This window comes from Arvicola amphibius, chromosome 2, assembly GCF_903992535.2.
Source record: "Arvicola amphibius chromosome 2, mArvAmp1.2, whole genome shotgun sequence".
Taxonomy (NCBI): Eukaryota; Metazoa; Chordata; class Mammalia; order Rodentia; family Cricetidae; genus Arvicola; species Arvicola amphibius.
This window is the reverse complement of record NC_052048.2, coordinates 132,457,683-132,477,423: the sequence shown is the minus strand read 5'-3', so window position 1 is coordinate 132,477,423 and position 19,741 is coordinate 132,457,683. Positions and strand designations below refer to the sequence as shown.

Sequence of the window (19,741 nt, the reverse complement as noted above, 5' to 3'; positions counted from 1 at the left end):
CATCCTTCTACTTCCATCTCTCAAGTCCTGGGATCATAGGTGAATACCACCATGCCTGACTTTATTTTGGGGTTTTGAGACAAGGTCTCTTTAACCTGGAACTTCTGTGTGGCTTAGGTTTTAGCTTCCTGAGAGAGTGCTGGAATTACAAATTACAGGCATGTGCCACCACACTTAGCATGGTCAGATATTTTTATAATAGTCTTGGTTTGGGAATGCTGTATGTCATTCTTAGATTTCTATTTTACATTGTCTGTTGTGTTGAGCTATACTGAGCAGCTATATGTTTTTATTTTGGAACTCTTTGGACTTCAAATTATGCATCCTTGGCTTTGTCATAGGGTCCAGTCTTCATAGTCTCCTGGATTTTTAACAATGCGTAGAAGCTTGCTACAGGATGCTAGGTTTTTGAGTACAGTAGAGAATGGTGAGACAAGGATCAAGTACTAGATGAAGAAGAAATCTAATTTTAGTTAGGTTTGACTTCTTTTTAAACAGGCTTGTAAACTTTTATAATATGTAATAAAGTTTGTATTAAGTTGAGCCTCTAGGATTATTTCTTCTTGGATTTGGTTTTGTTTGTTTAGGAATATTTAGAAATTTCTGGATTGCTTTTTTTTCCTCCTTGTGCTCCTTTCACATAGTAGTGAAGAGAGCAAGAGGTAGCCATTGCCATTGTGCAGGTGTGCGTGGTGGCTCAATGGCATATGCTGATCATGTGACAGGTGTAGTGAAGCCAGGCCTTTAGTGTGGTGATAGGAAGCTTTGGGACTAGACATTTAGGTTTAGTTCGACTCTGTCTAAATTTCCTTATCTGTACTGCTCTGCACCCCAGAATGTCTGTGAGATGAACGTGGTGGCACTTTCCTGTTAGTCCGCACTTTAGAGGCGGAGGCAGGAAGACCACTGGGAGTGAGACCAAGCCAACCAGCAACCACCCTGTCTTACATAGCAAGTACCAGGTCAGCCACTGCTAAGTAGCAACATGTACTGCCCCTCAAAACAAACCCCAGAAAAAAAATGAGTTTGTGGTTAGCCCTGACCTTTGTGTGCCTGTTTTTGTGTGAGTACATTGGGAGTCATTGTGAAACAGCTGCCTCATTGTGAGAAAGTAGAACTTCTTCTAAGGAAAAGCACCTTTGAGATAGTTGGAATTAACCTTTTTTTTGTGTTTTGTTTTGTAATAACAATGGTTGTTTAGGCTTGAGGACTTTCCAGGTCCATATCTGTATGCAACTAGATTTTCTCTTGGCTTTATATACTTCATGCTTCAGCTAAGCAATCCGTAGCAGACTGAGTGCAGAAGTACCTCAGACTCACTGCTGTCAAGGGAACAGCAGAGCTACAGAACCTTAACATCATGGCACTTTTCTTCCTGACTTTATTTTTATCTTTGATAATGATATTTTTAATAGAAATGTTATTTATGTTAACACGCAATATGTTTATTATTTTCAAACACTAGTCATGTGCTTAAAATTTTCTAAGTTTTAGTTTCTAGTATGGTAAATACAGATTGGCATAAACCATATGTCAAAAGCTTAATTGGGTCCTCAGTAATTGGGGATGTAAAGGACAGAACAAAAAATATGAGAAACTGTTGACACCTCAGTCAACAAGAAACAGTTTACGTGTCTCTGTTCTGTGTACATGTTGAGATCCTAAAATGTACCTCAGAGACAAGTCTGTGCTGTCCCATCAGAAAGCAGACACCACTCCTAGGTTTAATTCAGAGTATAGTTACTTGTTTTAAAGGGAAAGAAGAAGATTGGGCCTGAAACCCCAGGCTTACTGTCGCAGCACTCTGGGGCCAGAAGTAGGATGACAGTTGCAAGTTTGCTATAACATCAGGTTCCAGACTACCCAGACTGTCACGAGACCCTGACTCAAAACACTGAGAAGAAAAGAGGAACTAATAGTAGAATTTGTTTCAGAAGTGATGGAAGGCCTAGGTCGGAGGAACAAATGGTAGAAGGGGTTCTTATACAAAGAAGGAACCATCACCTTGTGAGGGCTGCAGCTCTTGAGCATGTACTTAACCTCATGAGCTGTTGGAGATGTCCTTTCTGTTCAACTAGGTGCAGAGGCGCATACCTGTAGACTGAAGTACAAGGATCACTTGAGCTTGTGAGTTCAAGACCGACCTAGACAAGACTTCATCTTAAAACAGATAACCTTGTTTTTGTTCTTATTGCTGTGATTGCTGTACTGATGGATTAACCTAATTCCTGTGCTGGATTGCCCACTACTGTTGCCTCTGGGTAGAGGCAGAGCCACTGGGTTTGTTGTAGCTACTACCAGAATAAGATGGCTTGCCTTTTCTTCTTTCATTTCCTTCTAAGATGTTTAATTAGTAGATCCTATCCAGAACCAAGCTTTCAGAGCTGGTACTATAGATGAGAATCAGGATAGGATACTAAAAGCTTCATATAGTTAACAGGTAAAGTGGGTTTTACAGGGTTTTTTTTTTGTTGTTGTTTTTAAATTTGGGTGTTTGCAGACACCCATGCCCATGTGCATACACATGGAGACCAGAGGAAGATGTCAGATATCCCACCCAGTCTATCATTCTTTCTCTGCCTTATTCCCTTAAGACAGAGTCTCTCACTGAACCTGAGCTTGCCATTTTTCAACAAAACTGGCTGGGCAATAAGCTCTGGGGCTCCCCTTGTCCCTTCCACCTCAGTGAGGGGTTTAGAGATACATGCAGCTACAACCAGCTTTTATGTGGATGTTGGGAATCCAGATTCATGTCCTCGCTTGTACAGCAAGTGCTCTTATCCATTTACCCAACTCCCCAGCTTTTTATTGTTATAAGCAATTGATTATGGGGACTAAAGCAATGGCTTAGTGGTTAAGAACACTTGTTGCTCTTTCAGAGAACCTAAGTTCTCTTCCCAGAAGCCATGTCAGACAGTTCACATCTATCTGTAACACTAACTCCAGGAGATCGAATGCCTCCGGCGGCTTCCTCCTGCACCTACACGTGTAGATGCACATGTAGATCCACATGTAGATACACATAATACATAGTTAAAAACAACACAAACATTTTTCTGAAAACCAACTAATTAAATCAGTGTATTAAAATAGCTGTCTAGACTTCTTCATTGATGATTTCAAACTCTACTCCTGACTCAGTACAGATGGACGTAATCTTAACTGTTCAAGTCAACTTGTCAGTTGAGGGTTCTCATCTGACCCATGTCTAGACCCTTTAACCACGGGTGTTTTTGCTGTAGTGATTGCAAATATTATGGGGACTGGTCCTTTGGCTTTCTTCTTCTTTGTCTTTACCCTTCTGATGAAGTCAGCACACACCTCCAGATACTCCTGTTGCTGCTACTAAGGCTACTTCTGTTTAAGAGGAAGAGTAAACAGTGGTGAGTAAGGAGCTGGAGCCACTGACATACAGCTCCATGCAGCCTGGTTGCTCCTGGCACTGATGCAAAAGCAGGAAGGAGGAAAGCGCAGAAGGATAGATTAGAGCACTAGAGTTTTATGAAGGAAGCTAAAAAATGGTAGTTGATTATGGTCAGAATTCAAAGTTTAATAGAGTTGGAGAGAGATTTTCAAGCAGTGGGTCAGTACGAATGAAATGAGATTACAGTAGGGGAATTGATTCTAAGAGAAGGTAATATTGCACTTTAAAATTTCAGTTTATTGCCGGGTGGTGGTGGTGCACGCCTTTAATCCCAGCACTCGGGAGGCAGAGGCAGGCAGATCTCTGTGAGTTCGAGACCAGCCTGGTCTACAAGAGCTAGTTCCAGGACAGGCTCCAAAGCCACAGAGAAACCCTGTCTCGAAAAACCAAAAAAAAAAAAAAATTCAGTTTATTGGGGGCTGGAGAGATGACTCAATGGTTAAGAGAACCTGGGTTCAATTCCTAGCTTCCACATGGCAACTCAAAACTGTCTGTATCCAGTTCCAGGGGATCCCACACCCTCTTACCAATGCAAATAAAATAAATTATAAAAATTCAGTTTATTAGCCAAAAAAGTTTTAGTTTATTATTATTATGCTCGGATGGTGTGTGGTGGCTCTTGTATGACAGTGAGCATGTGTAAGGCAGGGGTTCAGGGAACCAAACTCAGGTTTCCAGGCCTGAGAGTCAAGCACCACTTTCTGTTGTCACCTCTCTGGCATCATTATACTGAATTCTAAGAGAGAACTCTAAAAAGTGGCAGTGGAATTTGGACATTCTGGTAGTTTAAGAGCAAAAATGACATAATGAAAAGGAACAGTAGACAGCATTAGAAGAACAGAATGGTGGGCTACAACATGAAGCAGAGCACTGAAGAGGCTATCAGGAGACTGCTTTGGAGGCTTTTAGCAGTCAGCATGGGGTGCTGGTATTGGCAGTAAAGATAAGACTGCTCTAAAGAGGGGTTTGTTTGTTTTTTTTAAGACTTTGGGTTTTGAGTGGGGGGTTTGAAAGAAATTAGAAGTGACTCAGAAGATTTTAAAATGCTCATTTTTAGTGAAATTGTGTAGTTGAGATTGGAAACAAATGATTGATTATACAATTCAGAATCTAGAAAAGATGAGAAATGTGCTTTCAGAAGTATTGAACTTGGTGAAGAATTAATGACAAGACTTAGGCTGGTTTTATTTATGGGTGTATTATATATGCTTTTAAGAAAAAGTAGATAGCCAAGATAATCATTGGTCCCTTCTATTCATAACTCAGTTTATACCATGTAAGAACTACTGACACAATATGAATAGTCACATAAGGAATAATGATACCAAAAAAAAAACCAACAAAAGGGAATATATTCAAAACATCTGTCTGAGCATGTTGGCATACACCTTTAATCCCATCAGGGAGGCCAAGGCTCTAGAAGAGAGACCCTGTCACAAAGACAAAACAAAAAGCACACTCAGGTCCTCATACTTGCTTGGCAAAGACTTTATTAACTGAGCCATCTCCCCAGCCCCAAAAGCTGAGTGTGGTGGCACATGCCTTTAATTCCAGCAGGAGGATCTCTGAGTTTGAGGGTAGCCTGGTCTATATAGCAACTTCCAGGACAGCCAGGGCTACATAGGGAGACCCTGTTTCAAAAACAGCAATAACAAAATAAAAAATGGTATGAAGAAAGAAAGCTAAATAAATAGGAAAGAATTTCAGGTATAAGATCCAGATTACTCCAGCATTATTTCTGTGGTTAACATATGAAAAAGTCAGTTTATAGTGTGTTTGAGGCCTGCCTAAGCTTTATTAGGAGAACCTGTCTTAAAGTAGTCATACATGTGAAAAATATTACCACTTGTAGAAGAAAACATCTGGTTTGCTTTTTAACTTTGTATTCCAGTTAGTTAGTTAGTTAGTTGGTTAGTTAGTTTTTTAGGGCAGAGGTTCTCTGTGTAGTATTTGCTGTCCTAGAACTAGCTCTGTAGACCAGGCTGGCCTCAAACTCACAGAGATCCTCCTGCCTCTGCCTCCAAAGTGCTGGTATGAACGGTGTGTGCCACCACCCAGCTGTACTCTATTCTTAATGATAATAGTGATAGAACATTTTCTTTCATTAAAAAGAAAGCATTCCTTGGTTTAAGTGCTTTTATCACAGCCTGAACAAGTTTCAGTAAAAAAGACCTTTAAAACCTTGAAAGAATGACAGATGCTGGAGTATTAGGTGCAGGGGATCTGGAGTGGAGATCCTAAATCTAGGAGATTTCTAGGTAAAGGGTGTGGGCAAAGGATACATGACATTCTTCGGGTTCTCAATGAGAAAATGTTCCCAAAAAAGGGCAAAACACCGCTTAACTTTATGTGCATGAGTGTTTTGTCTGCATGTATGTTTGTATACCATGTGCATGTACTGCCTGCAAAGACCAGAAGAGGGGGTGTTGAATCTCCTGGGGCTGGAGTTAGATAGTTGTGAGCTGCCATTTGGATGCAGATAGTTCAACCTCGGCTCCTTAATTACTGAGCCATCTCACCACCCCAACTGCTTAACTTTTAAAAGCAGAAAGGTTTGAAGACTTCCAGTTCTGATCACTACAAAGTAACTAGTACACAGCCAGCGTTCTAGCCATAAATAGCTAGGAAACTGGACGAAGCATACGAAACAACTGCTCCCTGTGAAAAGGAAAAAAATGAGCCCTGTAATCTCCTCAGGTTTCTGTGTGAAACTGGATTCCAGTGCACAGTTCAAGCAGAGAAAGGCAGTCGTCTCAGACCAAGGGAATAAAAAACAAAGTACAGGCTGGATGGAAGGCAGGAATTTGTAGATTAAAGAGTGAGATTTAGAAATCTTCAGAAGAGTCCCCCCTTTTTTTGTCTTTGGCTGACTTTGGGTGAGACTCGGGGTGGGCAGGTAACAGCTATGAAGAACTTGGTAGACATTATTGGCACCCACAGGTTGGGAAACAGTCTAGTTTGTAATGTGCTAAGGAGATCCTCATCATTAGGATAAAGTAACCCAAGAAAAGACCATTTTAGCCCTGCCCTGAAGATGAAGTGGAAAAGGTAGAGAAGAAAAAAGGGGGGGGGGGCTTCAAAATATTAAGCTAGGATTGAGGTGCAGTTTAGTGCTAAAGTTCTTGCATACCATGCAGGAGACACTGGCTTCTATTCCCAGAGTCATCAAGTTAGCAAAAAAAGATCAATCCAATTCTCAATTATCTGCCATGGGGCAACAAAGAAACAAACAAACAAAAAAAACCAACATTGCAAACAGTCTATATACCATTATAACCAGGTGTGGTGGTGCACACCTGTAACTCCAGTATTTGGAAGGCGCAGAAAGATCAAGAATTCCAAGCCAGGCTAGGCAATAGTGGCTCACGCCTTTAATCCAAGCACCTGGGAGGCAGAGGCAGGTGGTTGGATCTCTATGAGTTCGAGGCCAGCGGAATCCCTGGTCTACAGAGCTAGTTCCAGGACAGCTAGGACTGTTACACAGAGAAACCCTGTCTTGAAAAACAAATGGGGTAGGGGGAGAAGAATTCCAAGCCAGCCTTAGCTTTGTTAGAGAGTTCAGCCTGAACTCTTGATAATTTGAGACAGAAGAATCTTGAGTGTTAAGGCTCACTAGGGCTTCTCTACACAGTAAGTCCAAGGCCAGCCTGCACTGTGAGATCTTATCTAAAATTAAAGGTCAACAAAGTATATAAAATAAAGTTTCCAATCCCATATTTTTTTTAAAAGATAGATAAAAAATAAGAAAATATAACCTTTAACTAGAGGAAAATTAGTTGACAAATCCAGAAATGAAAAAGAGGACAGATTGAGAAGACAGTTGCAGTGAAGTACTTAAAGCCTGATCAGGCCATCGTTGAAAGGGGTAAGAAGAAAGACCCAGTGAAACTAACCTAGAGGACTGAAAGATTCAGGATCTGAAATGAAAAGTTCTGTCAGGGATCTCTAGCTATTATACATTCTAGAAGAAAAAGAAAGGAAAGTTAATAGAAACTATTTACACTGAAGCACAGGTCAACAGACAAAAACCAGGCGGTGATGTCTAAGACACTGTCACCTGGCCTAATACACATGTCATTGGAATCCGGGTAAAAGGTAGTTTGTAGGAAATTATTTGTTGATAAATAACAGCTAAAGAATTTTCAAATACAATAAAAGCGATAAGCCTGCTGACTCTAATGAACCGTGGTGGGATGAGTACAAAGAAAACAGCACTAAGACACATCCTACCCACATTATTGAAAACTGGAGTTAAAAGGGAATGGTATAGGGCTGAGAGGTTGTTCTGTGTTTTTGATCATTTGTTGCACTTGCAGAGAACCCCAGTTCTATTTCTAGTGTCCACATGGTTGCTTATAACCATCTTAATCCCAGTTCCAGGGGATTCATTACTCTCTTCTAGCTTTGCTGGGTACCAGACATTAACATGGTGTTCATCCGTACATGCAGGCAAAATACTGATACCATTTTTTTGTTTGTTTATAAACAGGGTTCCTTTGTGTGGCCTTGGCTGCCTTAGAACTAGCTCTGTAGACCAGGCTCACCTCTGCCTCCTAAATGCTGGATTAAAGGTATCATGTATCTCTACTAGCTGGCCTTTCCCCCTGCTTCTTTAAAAGGATAGAATTGAAACAAGGGTTGTACATATTGCTAATGTACTCTAGAACTGAATTATGCCTCTCAACTCTTTCCCCCCATTTATCTTTTAGTAATAATAAGGTTGAGTAGGGTTGTTTAGAGCATTTAAGTGGTAATCGAGGCAAAGGGTGTCTTGGAACAGTTCTAAGTGCACTGTGAAATGTTGACTGAGCTATTATTACTGTATGAAAGGATCCTTACCCGTTGATATACTGTCAAGACACTTGTTTGCATACACATACAGGTTATAAAAAGGAATGGCCTTTTTGAAGTACTGTTTGTGTGCTATTCCTGAAAGAACCGAGGCTAGAAACTGATTTCTTAAATTCTAGACCAGGAGACATTCAAAGGTAACTGTATTTAATCCCTCTCAGAGACACTTAATTTTACTTGATAAAAATCACAAATGTTGACAATTAGCCTGTAAATAAGTACTTTGGAACTTACTGCACTGATGCCTATGCAGATTATTGCACAGTGCAGTGGCTGGAGGGTGCACTTAATTTTCTTGCCACTGGATGGTGCTCGTGTAACATTGAAGTCCCATAGGGTTGGCTGGCCTTGAATGTGCAGTGGTCTTCATGCCTCTGACTCCCTACCATACGCAACGCAGGTATGTTTTCTGGTCTTTTTTCTCTCTTGAGCAGCTGAATATTGATATACATTTACTGGAGTAAATGAAATAATCTTTTAAGTGGAATCAACATAAAATAGAAGTTCTGTGTGTTTTTGCATAAGCATAACCTGTAGGGGGGCATTGTTCATGGGATCAAATCCTTACTTGTCTATTTCAGCAGAAGGCAGGATTGCAGTAGAATATGATTATTCCTCTTGACAGAATCTTAGAGGATTATTGGTATGTTTTTCTGTTTTTTCTAGACAACTGGGCTATTTATTTATTTTTGTTCTGGTCCCTAATTTTTAAAAAAAAAGATAATTTATTGTTTTATATGCATGGGTGTTTTGCATGCATTTATGTCAGTCATTACATGTGTACCTAGTGTTCACAGAGATCAGAAGAGGACATTGGGTCCTCTGGAACTGGAGTTATAGGCTATCATGAGCTGCCATGTGAGTTGTTGGGAATCGACCCGCCTTCTGCAAGAACAAGTGCTCTTAACTGCTGAGACAGTTCTCTAGTCTTGATCCCTAAATTTTATCCTAAGTCTTTCTGGTTAGTTTCCCACGCTTTGCTATATTCTGGGCATCTATTGGAGTATAAAAACTACATGCTGGTATAGCAAAAGTATTTACTTAGGAAAAAGTTAAGAGTTACAAAGTTGTCTTTGTAAGCTGTGTATGATGTCACACGCCTATAATCCTAGCAATTGGAAGAGTATAGAGATTTTGAGACCAGTATGAGCTTTACATAGCCAGACCCTATGTCAAAACGAAATAGATTGTGACTAGGAGGAAAACCGGAGTGGCTATGCTAAGAAACATTAGCACCTTTGTTTAAAGCATGTGTTGCCACCGCCCTGCTGGAGTATCTTTGTATCTATGTTTACACACAGTGATGATCCAGTTGTTGTGCATGTAGTGGAGAGGGTATACTTGCAAATATGCCTCCTTGGTTAACCTAATTTTTATTTTGTTGATGTAGTAGGCACAACAAATTCTTACCCTGTGTTTTGCCTTTTTCAGACATTTTTGGCTCTTTCTGTTACTAGACTGTATTTCTTATTTTTAAATAATTTATTTGATTTTATTTTATATCCATTGGGGTTTTATTTTATGTCCACTGACCTGCATTCATGTCTCTGTGAGGGTATTGTATTCCCTGAAACTGGAGTTACAGGCAGTTGTGAGCTGCCATGTGGGTGCTAGGAAGAACAATCCGTGCTCTTAACACTGAGCCATCTCTCCAGCCCCCCAGACTGTATTTCTATAACTTAAAAAACAAAATTTTCAAGAACCTCATCTTATTATTGGAACATAAGAATTTAGCACCACAATTTGTTCCTGGTACCTCGAATAACAAATGTCTTGGTCAAGTGCTTAACCAAGTAGTACACTGTACTTGCATTTCCTTTCTTTTGGATACCTTTACTTAGAGTCCCTTCTTTTTTACAGTCACCTCGATTTTCAGATACTCTCCTTTAACACAATCAGAATCAACAGACATTGCTTTTTGTAGGTTGTTTTGCTGTTTCCTTTTTCATAACCCACCCCTAGGCTCAGTAGACACCCCCCCCCCTCTTCTTCCTCCATTCGTTCATTCATAAGACCAAGTCTTCTGTAGCTAAGGCTCAACTGCCTCCTCCTGAGCTCAGGGTTGATACTGTGAAGCTCCCATCTTGAAAATAATTTACTTCTTGTTCTCCAGGCCAATTTGACCTTATTTTCATCACTGATAGTGGTTTCCTATCTCTCTCTTCTTTGTTTGGTAAAACTCTCTTTGTAGCTGTCTCTCAGGATGCATGCAAATAGAAATGAACACTCTGCCTCAGAATGCTTGTAATCGAGTAGAAGGAAACCCAAAGATAAACAGGAGAAAGGGTATAAAGATTAATGTGCACACGTGTGCCAGAGCCTCACAGAAACATGAAATTCACGTGATTAAAGTTTAGAGAGCTCTCAATTCTCACTTTCTGCAGCTCATCCTGTCACAGTGCCATTCTCTAAGGCACATGGGAACTGACTTATTTGCTATCTTTCATTTCTCTAGGCAGAGGATTCTGGATGGTGTAAAACTGGAGAAATAGAGCTAAGCACAAGCGAGCAAGTGGGGTGTGTACATCCATGTCTCTCCGCTTTGGACTGTGGGTGTGATGTGACAGCTGCTTTAAGCGCCTGCCACTGGGACTTAAGCTCTGGTCTATGTAACCTGGAATTGTGAGCTAAAGTAGCTCTGGTTTTTCGCCAGATATCTGTCACAGCAACGGAAACGAAACTTACTCACAAAGCCTTCTGTTGTCTGTTGCTTTTGAGGTGTTTAGAATTGGGCATTGTGTGACTTGTTTTGTTTCTCTGCAAGCACTTATAAGCTTTCCCCAGTGTTTTCTGTGATGTGTCTTGGTATAAATCATACTTTATTCATGCTATACTTGATGAGTCTTTCAAAAGTAGATCTCTTTGGTTTTAAGTTTCAGAGAGTTAATGGTGGGTGTTGATTAAATGTGGTCCTGAAAAAAATTCAAGGAGTTTAGGATGACATTTATTTTTAATTTTTAAAAATTTATTTTTATGGGCTGGAGAGATGGCTCAGTGGTTAAGAGCACTGGCTGCTCTTCCAGAGGTCCTGAGTTCAATTCCCAGCAACCACATGGTGGCTTACAACCATCTGTAATGAGGTCTGGTGCCCTCTTCTGGCCTGCAGGCGTACATGTAGATAGAATATTGTATACATAATAAATAAATGTTAAAAAGTTATTTTTATTTTATGTATATGAGTTTTTTGCCTATCTCCTCCCCCCAACACCTTATCTGTGCAGTGCCTGAGGAGGCCATAAGAGAGTACCAGATCCCCTGGAACTGGAGTTATAGACAGTTGTAAGCCACCATATGGGTGCTTTGAATTGAACTGGGTCCTCTGGGGGAGGAGCCAGTGCTCTTAACTGCCTTCTCTTCAGCCCCTAGGGTGATGTTTTTATCTCAACCAATTTGATTCATGAATTTCTGAATGTTTTGTAATTTTCCCAAATGACATTTTGTAGTGATTTCCAATTTAAAATTTATGGAATCAGAACACATACATTTGTATGATTTCAATACATGTAAACATTTTATTGTGATACATGTTCATCTTGTGCTGTAAGAGTGTGAAATCCCAGCACTTGGAAGAAGTTGAGTCTAGCCTGGTCTAAATATCTATATAGCAAGTTCCAGGCCAGTCAAGGCTACATAGTCAGACTCTGTATCAAAAAATAAAAAAAAAAAATTAAAAAAAGGTGGTGCAGGCGAGTCCCTGCTCACTACTACTTTTTCTGTCTACATGTAAAAATAACAAATTTTTAAAGAATAAATAAGCATTAAAATTTTCAACTAAAGTAATAAGGATTTAAATTTTTTTCTTCTTGGAGAAGTTCTTTCTATGTAGTTAATGTTCCTATCAGGGTGGAGTTTATATCACTTATCAAGTTGTGGACACATATTCATGTGTGGACATTTACTTTTAGTGTATATGTACAAGCAAGCAAGTTTCAAAAGTATAAGCATTTTGTCTTCAGAAAATTTTATTGTCACTAAGTATAAAGCAGCAGTTACAATTTATCTTCCCTTTGTTACAGGAATAGATTTTAAGATCAAAACAGTTGAACTACAAGGAAAGAAGATCAAGCTACAGATTTGGTAAGTGACAAGTGTACTTCCTTTGTGTGTTGGTGCCAGTTGCTTAAAGTTTGTGGTGAGACTCCCATTTGCCATTTGTTTAGCGTCTTCTAGACTGCCCCCTGAAACAAGCAATCAGTGACTTTCAGGAAGTAAAACATTGCATTGACCTCACAGTTCATGCACTGTTTGTGCCTAGACTGTATAATTTCGAGTAGTGCCCAGAGCACACAGCTCATCCCACAGGTGGGGCCAGGAGGGAAGGAGCTGCTTGGATTCTTAGGAATGTAGCACACTTTTTACGGCATGTTATTGGGAGTAATAGTTTTTACAACATCCTCTCCGCTGTGCATCTTTTATCTTTTATAAAGGAAAATTTTGCTACTGGCTTGTGATTTTAGAAACCCAATCATACTAACTAGTCTGGTAAAGAAAATAATTTTTCAGATATTTATCATCAGTTTTGCTTATTGGGTTGAACTTAGAATACTGGATTAGACTTGGACCTATGTGAGAAGTTCTAGAAATAACTTCATCAGTAAATAGGCAGCTCTAGCCCTAAGCAAAGGGGTTAGTTACTGGTAGGTTATCCCAGAGGTAGTGAGGCAAACCACCTTTCTCTTGGTTTGAAGTAAGTTGTTAGAGAGATGGCTCAGTGGTTACAACATGAACTCTGCAGAGGACCCAACTTCAGTACCCAGCACCTACATCAGGGAGCTCACAAACCACCTGTAACTCTAGCTCTGGGGAATTTTGATACCTTCAGCCTCTGCAGGTACCTACACACACACAGGCACACATGTGAGCACAGACAGACACATATACAATAATGAAAATAAAATTAAAAATGCATCGTTCATTGCCATAATGACTCATGGAGGGTGGGCAACATAATGAGAATCCAGGTCTGGAACTTGGGAAGGGGTAGGTGAAGAACCCAGGTTGAGTCCAGCATGGTATCTGTACTCCCAATTTGGGAGAAGTGGAGACAGAATGATCAGGCAATGCTCTTAACCACTGAGCCATCTCTCCAGCCCGACAGAATGATCAGGAACTCAAGGCTACGTACCGGGTTCCAGGAGAGCCCTGGCTACATGCTACCATAGTTTTAAAAACAAACAAGGGAGCCAGTTCATTTTGGTAAGGTACAGTCATATTTAAAGTACAAATGTATGAAGTATGCAAATTAAAATGGGACATAAAACTTTAATAAAAAATTAACTTGGATTATTCTAACAGTAATGGGAGGCAATAATTAGGTGTTGTCTTTCTGAAAAATGAAGACAAAATTTTTAAAAACAGGCTCAGTGGGATGGCTCCGTAGAGAAAGGTGGCTGCCACCAAACCTGAAAACCTGAATTTGGCCCTCAGAACCTACATGGTGGAAGGCAATATCTGGCTCCCCAGAAGTTGACTTTTGATCTCTACATGTAAATCTTGACATATATGTGCCTCTCTTCAAAAAATAGGAAAATTAATGTTAAATAAATCATCTAAGCATGGTTGCACATGCCTTTAATCCCAGCACTGCCGTGGGAGGCAGAAGCAGGGAGATCTCTGTGATTTCAAGGCCAGCCTGGTCTACAGATCAAGCTCCAGGACAGCCAGGACTACACAGAGAAACCCTGTCCCCCCAAAAACCAATAAATAAACAAACAAACAAATAAATAAATAATGGCTGTCAGTCATAGAGTCCTTTTCCTGGCCAGCATCTCTATCATCCTGAGGATCCTAGAGTCTTTTGCATGCATTTGGTCACCACAACTTTGTACTCACTGGTAGCCTTATCTTTTACCTAGAGGCAAGGACCTTATCTCAGCACTGGTTCTCTTTTCCTGTCGCGTTAATAGGACATGATTAGAAGCGCTTATAACTAAATACATGAAATTAGCAGGAGATGAACAGGAAATTGAAAATGAAAAAATTTGAGCAGATTATTATACAACTTCTTTGTTTTGGCCTGTTTATAGAATTTAACTGAAAACCTTGGCAGCCAAGGCAAGAAGGAATAGGAATATTGGGCTACTAAGAACAAACTATTTTTCCCCAAGAAAAGTTGAAAAAAGCTTGATAGTACATGAGTAATAACTTCTCATAAGGCTTCTTCTTTCTTTTTTTTTTCTTTTTTTTTAATCTTTTTTCTTTCTTTTTTTTTTTTTTTTTTTTTTTTTTTTTTTTTTTGTTAAGGCTTCTTCTTGTATTGATTGTTAGTATCTAAAAATTATTAAAAGTACAAATATATACATGTGCATTTTTTTTTTTTTTTGAAGACACAGTCCTACTTACCTGCAGATTCCTACCCTTTTTCCCTCTTGGAACACCATTTCCGAATATTGATGTGGTTTATTTCCCTAACTCTCTATCATACATAGATCACCCCCTTATTTAAATTGTGCCTTTTTGTCTCGACCCATCATCAGCTTCTAATCCCACTCCCCTCTCTCAACAGAGCAGTTTGTTTTTTTCCTATGAAAATACTTTGGGGTAGTCCAGGTGCAGCCCAGGCCCTCTGTTGGAGAGTTCTCACAGGGTGGTCAGTGGATTTCAAGAGGGTGATTCTGGTCAGTCCCTGGGGCAGGATGGGGAGGGGGTGTCAGTGAAGTAGCTGTGGTCTTGGAAATAGTGTTTCAAGTGACCTTGGCAAAGTTGCTGGGTGACTGTTGTGTTCTCTGGCCTCCAAAACGGTCCTTGTTACAAACTGTTAGAAGGAGTTTCTTGGACACAGACTGAGATGAGGCCACACCAGTGCAGAGTTGAGTTGCAGTGACCAAATATCTTGTCAAAGACTCTGGGGTCCTCAGAATGGTGGAAATGTTGTCTAGGAAAATGGCTCTGTGGTTGACAATTGATAATGGAGCGTTCAACACCCTGGCCAATGTAACTGTTGCAGTTCCTAATGGCAAAGGAAAAAAAAAGCCTTGACCCTTCTCTGCTTGCCATCACGAGTTTGCCTGTTCCTGCACTGGTACACCTAGGGGCTGAGGAGCTGGCTCAGTGGTTAAGATTTTGTTGTACAAATAGGAAGGCCAGAGTTTAAATTCCCAGAATCCACATAAACACTGGGTGGGTGGAGGCATTGGCCTCTAATTCCAGTCTGGGAAGGTGCAAAAGAGGTCCTCAGAGCAAACTGGCTATTGAGACTAGCCATATTGGCAAGCTCTGGGTTTTCTTGAGTGACCCTGACTCGATGAATCATGTGGAAGAGCAATCAATATTGATGTTGGACATCATCCCTGGCCCTCCACACGCATACACACACACACCACAGACACATGAAAATGGGGAAAGAAGAAAAGAATCTCTCACCCTTGAGGACATCCATACTTCCTCAGGGAAAACTGAACAGGCTTCTCGTTGAAGGATAAGGAGAAGGACTCCGTCTCCTCCAGGACCTTAATAGCCTTGGTTTTGTCTCCTGTAAGTTCTGTAGCCAGTCATTGCTGCTGACTTCTCCCTTGAAAGAGCCCCAATCTCTGGCCCTTCATTTTTTTCTCATTGACACTTGTTAATTGTTACTTCACATGCCATTTTACCAGTTAAAGTGTCCAGTTCAGTGGTTTTTAGTTTAGTTACAAGACTGTATGTATAGTCGTCATTACAATTTTAGAATACTTACTCTCCAAAGAAACTCCTCACTTTCACACCCTGTTCTCCTAAACTCTATTAGTTTGCAGTTTGTCTCTTGGCTCTTCTTAGTCTAGATATTTCATATCTATAGGATTGTAGAATACCTGATAGTTTGTGACTAGCTACTGTTTCTCTTAGCATGTTATCAAGATTCTTCTGTTTTATACATGTATACATGCACCACTGCCTTTCCGCTTCTGGGCTAGTATGGTGTGTGTCTGTCTGTCTGTCTCTGTGTGTCTGTGTTGCCCAAGGAGGTGAGAAGGCATCAGATCCTCTGGAGGTGGAGTAGACAACCACTTGTGAGGCACCTGATGATGTAGATGCTGGGAACTAAGCTTGAGTCCTTTAAAAGAGCAACAAACACTCTTAGCTGCTGAGCCATTTCTCCAGTCAGTCCCATGTTTAATGTTTAGGGCAAAGGCCAGATTTAACTTATATGTCTGAATAATTCTAGTTTGTAGAAGGAGGCCGCTTGTTGGTTCCTGGCCACTTAGCCCCGAAATAACCACACAGATACTGTATTAATTAAATCATTGCTTGTCCTATTAGCTCTAACTTCTTATTGGCTAACTCTTAAATCTGAATTTAACCCATTTCTATTAATCTGTATATCGCCACATGGCTGTGGCTTACTGGGTAAAGTTCCCAGCTTCTGCCTCCGGTGGTGGTTTCATGACTTCTCTCTTACTCTGCCCTTCCTTCTCCCAACATTCAGTTCCATCTTCGCCACCTACCTCTGCTCTGCCTTGCCATAGGCTCAGGCCAGCTTTCTTTATCGACCAATCGTATTCACAGCATACAGAGGGCAATCCCACATCACCTCCCCTTTTCTGTTTAAGTAAAAAGGAAGGTTTTAAGTGGATTTTAGTTGGCTATGTTGAAAGGGGCTGCTTGTTCATCCTGGCCGCCCAGAACCGAAATAATCACACAAAAACTGTACTAATTAAACACTGCTTGACCCATTAGCTCTAGCTTCTTATTGGCTAATTCTTACATATTAATTTAACTCATCACCATTAATCTGTGTATCACCATGTGGCAATGGTTTGCCAAATAAAGTTCTGGTGTCTTATCTCCAGTGGGGCTGCATGGCTTCTCTCTGACTCTGCCCTTCTTTCTCCCAGCATTCTGTTTAGTTGTCCATGCTCCCCTCCCACTTAGCTCTATTCCCCTATAGCTCTGCTATAGGCCCAAAGCAGTTTCTTTATTCATTAATGGTAATCACAGCATACATAGGGAAATCCCACATCACTAGTTGCTACCAGTAACAGATGAGGGCTCCAATTTCTGTAGGTCCTTACCAAAATACCTTTTTTATAATAGCCTTTGTAGAAGAGTTGAAATACTATCGTTGTAGTTTTGGCTTACGTTTCATTTCTGCTTGATGACAATGTTGGACTTCTTAAGTATTTATTGACTGTGTAAGCATATATTTTTGTAAAAATGCATTACTATCTTTTGCTTATTTTTAAGTTTATTTATGTATTTTATGTATATGGGTACTTTGTGTGCATGCATGTTACACCAGAAAAGGGCATCAGGTTCCATTTTAGGCAGTTGTGAGCTGCTTATGTGAATTGAACTCAGGATCTCTTGAAGAGCAGCCAGTGCTCTTAACCACTAAACCATCTATCTATATAGCCCCTCATTCACTGCTTTTTGCTTATTTTTAAGTTTGTTCATTTGTCCTTTTGTTGTTTGAAGATAAGACAGTTTATTATTTAGCATACACAAAACCCTTTGCAAACACATTTATGTGTTATGTGGGTTGTCTTTTTCTTCATGGTATCCTTTGACAATAAATCCAGGTGTGGTGTTACACACTTGATCCCTGTACTCAGGAGAATAAGCCAGGAAGGTGTGGGTTCAGAGCCAACCTGAGCTACATAGCAAGCACCTATCTTCAACAAAGATGGAGGGGGTGGGGAAACAAGGGCTGAGTTTGATCCCTAGCACCATAAACAAAATTGGAAACGTGGGTTTTTCATTTTTATGAAGTCTAGTTTATTTAAAATTTGTTACTTATACTTTGGTAGCATAGCTAAGATAAAAAATGAAGCTATATCCCCTTCTATTCACGAGATTTTTGTTTGTTTTCTTCTGTTGCGATGTGCGGTGCTAAAATCAAACCCAGGCCTCCTGTGCACTGGACAAATGTTCTGCCTCTGAACTACACATTCCCAGCCTTTCTAAAGACTTTTTGGAGTGTTAATTCGCAGAGCTGAATTAGTTTTGTATCTGAGTTAGGGGTTCAGCTTTGCTGTTTTACATGGGAATATAAAGTCCCAGCATATTGTTGGAAAACTTACTCTGCATTTAAGTGGCTGGAAAATTGAAACAGAGCAACATGAACTTGAAGATCACTTTTAGAAGGATGGTTAGGCATGCCTGTAACTTCAGCATTTGGGAAGCTGAGACAGGAGGATTGTAAGTTTGAGGCTAGCCTCAGCTTTATAGCCAGTTCTCTGTAACCCTAGACGACATGATCAGCTGTTTGGAATCCTGCTTAGTGATTAAGATACAAAGAAAAGAATGGCTGTCTAGTTGACAAGAAAGTTACTGGAAGTCTTTTGAAACACAGTCTCTCTGGATTTAATAAAGAATGTAACTAGAGTTGGATGAGGGGACATGGAAGTGTGTGGCTTAGTGCTTAGCCAAGTGGGAGATTCTGCTTAGGTCAACCCCCAGCAAACACACCCCTATCCCTCCCATGAATTAACTGACATACATATGTACACATACACCCAGTAAATAAATATAATTAAAAATTTTTTAGATTAAAAAATGGTGTTTTGTTTTCGTGTATGTATGTGTACCATGTGCATGCCTGGTGCTTGTAGAGGTTAGAAGATGGTGTCAGATCTTCTAGAACCGGAGATACAGGTGGATGCGAGCCATCTCATGTGGACTGGGAGCAGAACTTGGGTTCTCTGCAAGCGCAACAAGTGCTCTTAACTGCTGACCCATATTACTAGCCCCAACGTGTACTAAACATGCAGAGAACTATTTATACTTACACAAGTAAGTGAAAGGCAAGAGCGAAATCTGAATTCTGTCTTAGATAATACTATTGTCAAGTTCTGGTTTTGCTACTACACTAAAGTTCATACCTTTGGATAACGTTTATTGGCCAAGCCTGATGGTGCACACCTTTAATCCCAGTAATTGGAAGGCAGCGGCACGAATCTCAGAGATTGAGCCAACCTAGTCTATGTAGCAAGGTCCAGGCCATGCTACATAGGACCTTCCAGAGGACCCAGGTTCTCTTCTTGTCCCCATATGGCTTACAACTGTTCTTAACTCCAGTTCCAGGGGATCTGGTTCCCCCTTCTGGCTTCTACTGGCACCAGGTATGCACACGTTGAACATACATGCATGCCAGCAAAACATTTAAACATGTAAGGTAAAAATAGATAATTTTAAATTAAAAAAAGAAAATGGCGTCAGCTCTGATGCCCTCTTCTGGTCTCTGGGAGGCACTAGGCAAGCATGTGGTACATATTCATTCATGCAAGCAAAAACCTTTACACATTTACATAAAATAAAAAAATAAAATAAAGATACATAGTTAAAGAGGGATGAGAGAGGGAGCTGGCGAGGTGGCTCAGTGACTGAGCACTGGCTTGCTTTTCTTTGGAGGACCCAGGTTCAATTCCCAGCATCCTCATGGCAGTTCGTAACTATTTATAACTCAAGTCCAAGGGCATCTAATGTCCTCTTCTAGCTTCCATGGGCACTGGTACACAGACGTACATGCAGGCAAAACGCTCACAGCGAGAA

At 40.4% G+C, this 19,741-nt stretch overlaps 1 protein-coding gene across 1 annotated transcript in view; it reads left to right on the top strand.

The window, feature by feature from the left end:
* Rab10 (RAB10, member RAS oncogene family) overlaps window positions 1-19,741 on the top strand; it is a 57,416-nt gene that overhangs the window by 26,873 nt on the left and 10,802 nt on the right. The window contains exon 2 of the mRNA XM_038319946.1: window positions 12,292-12,352. Within this exon, the coding sequence (XP_038175874.1) occupies window positions 12,292-12,352 (61 nt within the window). The remainder of the gene's footprint in view (window positions 1-12,291; window positions 12,353-19,741) is intronic.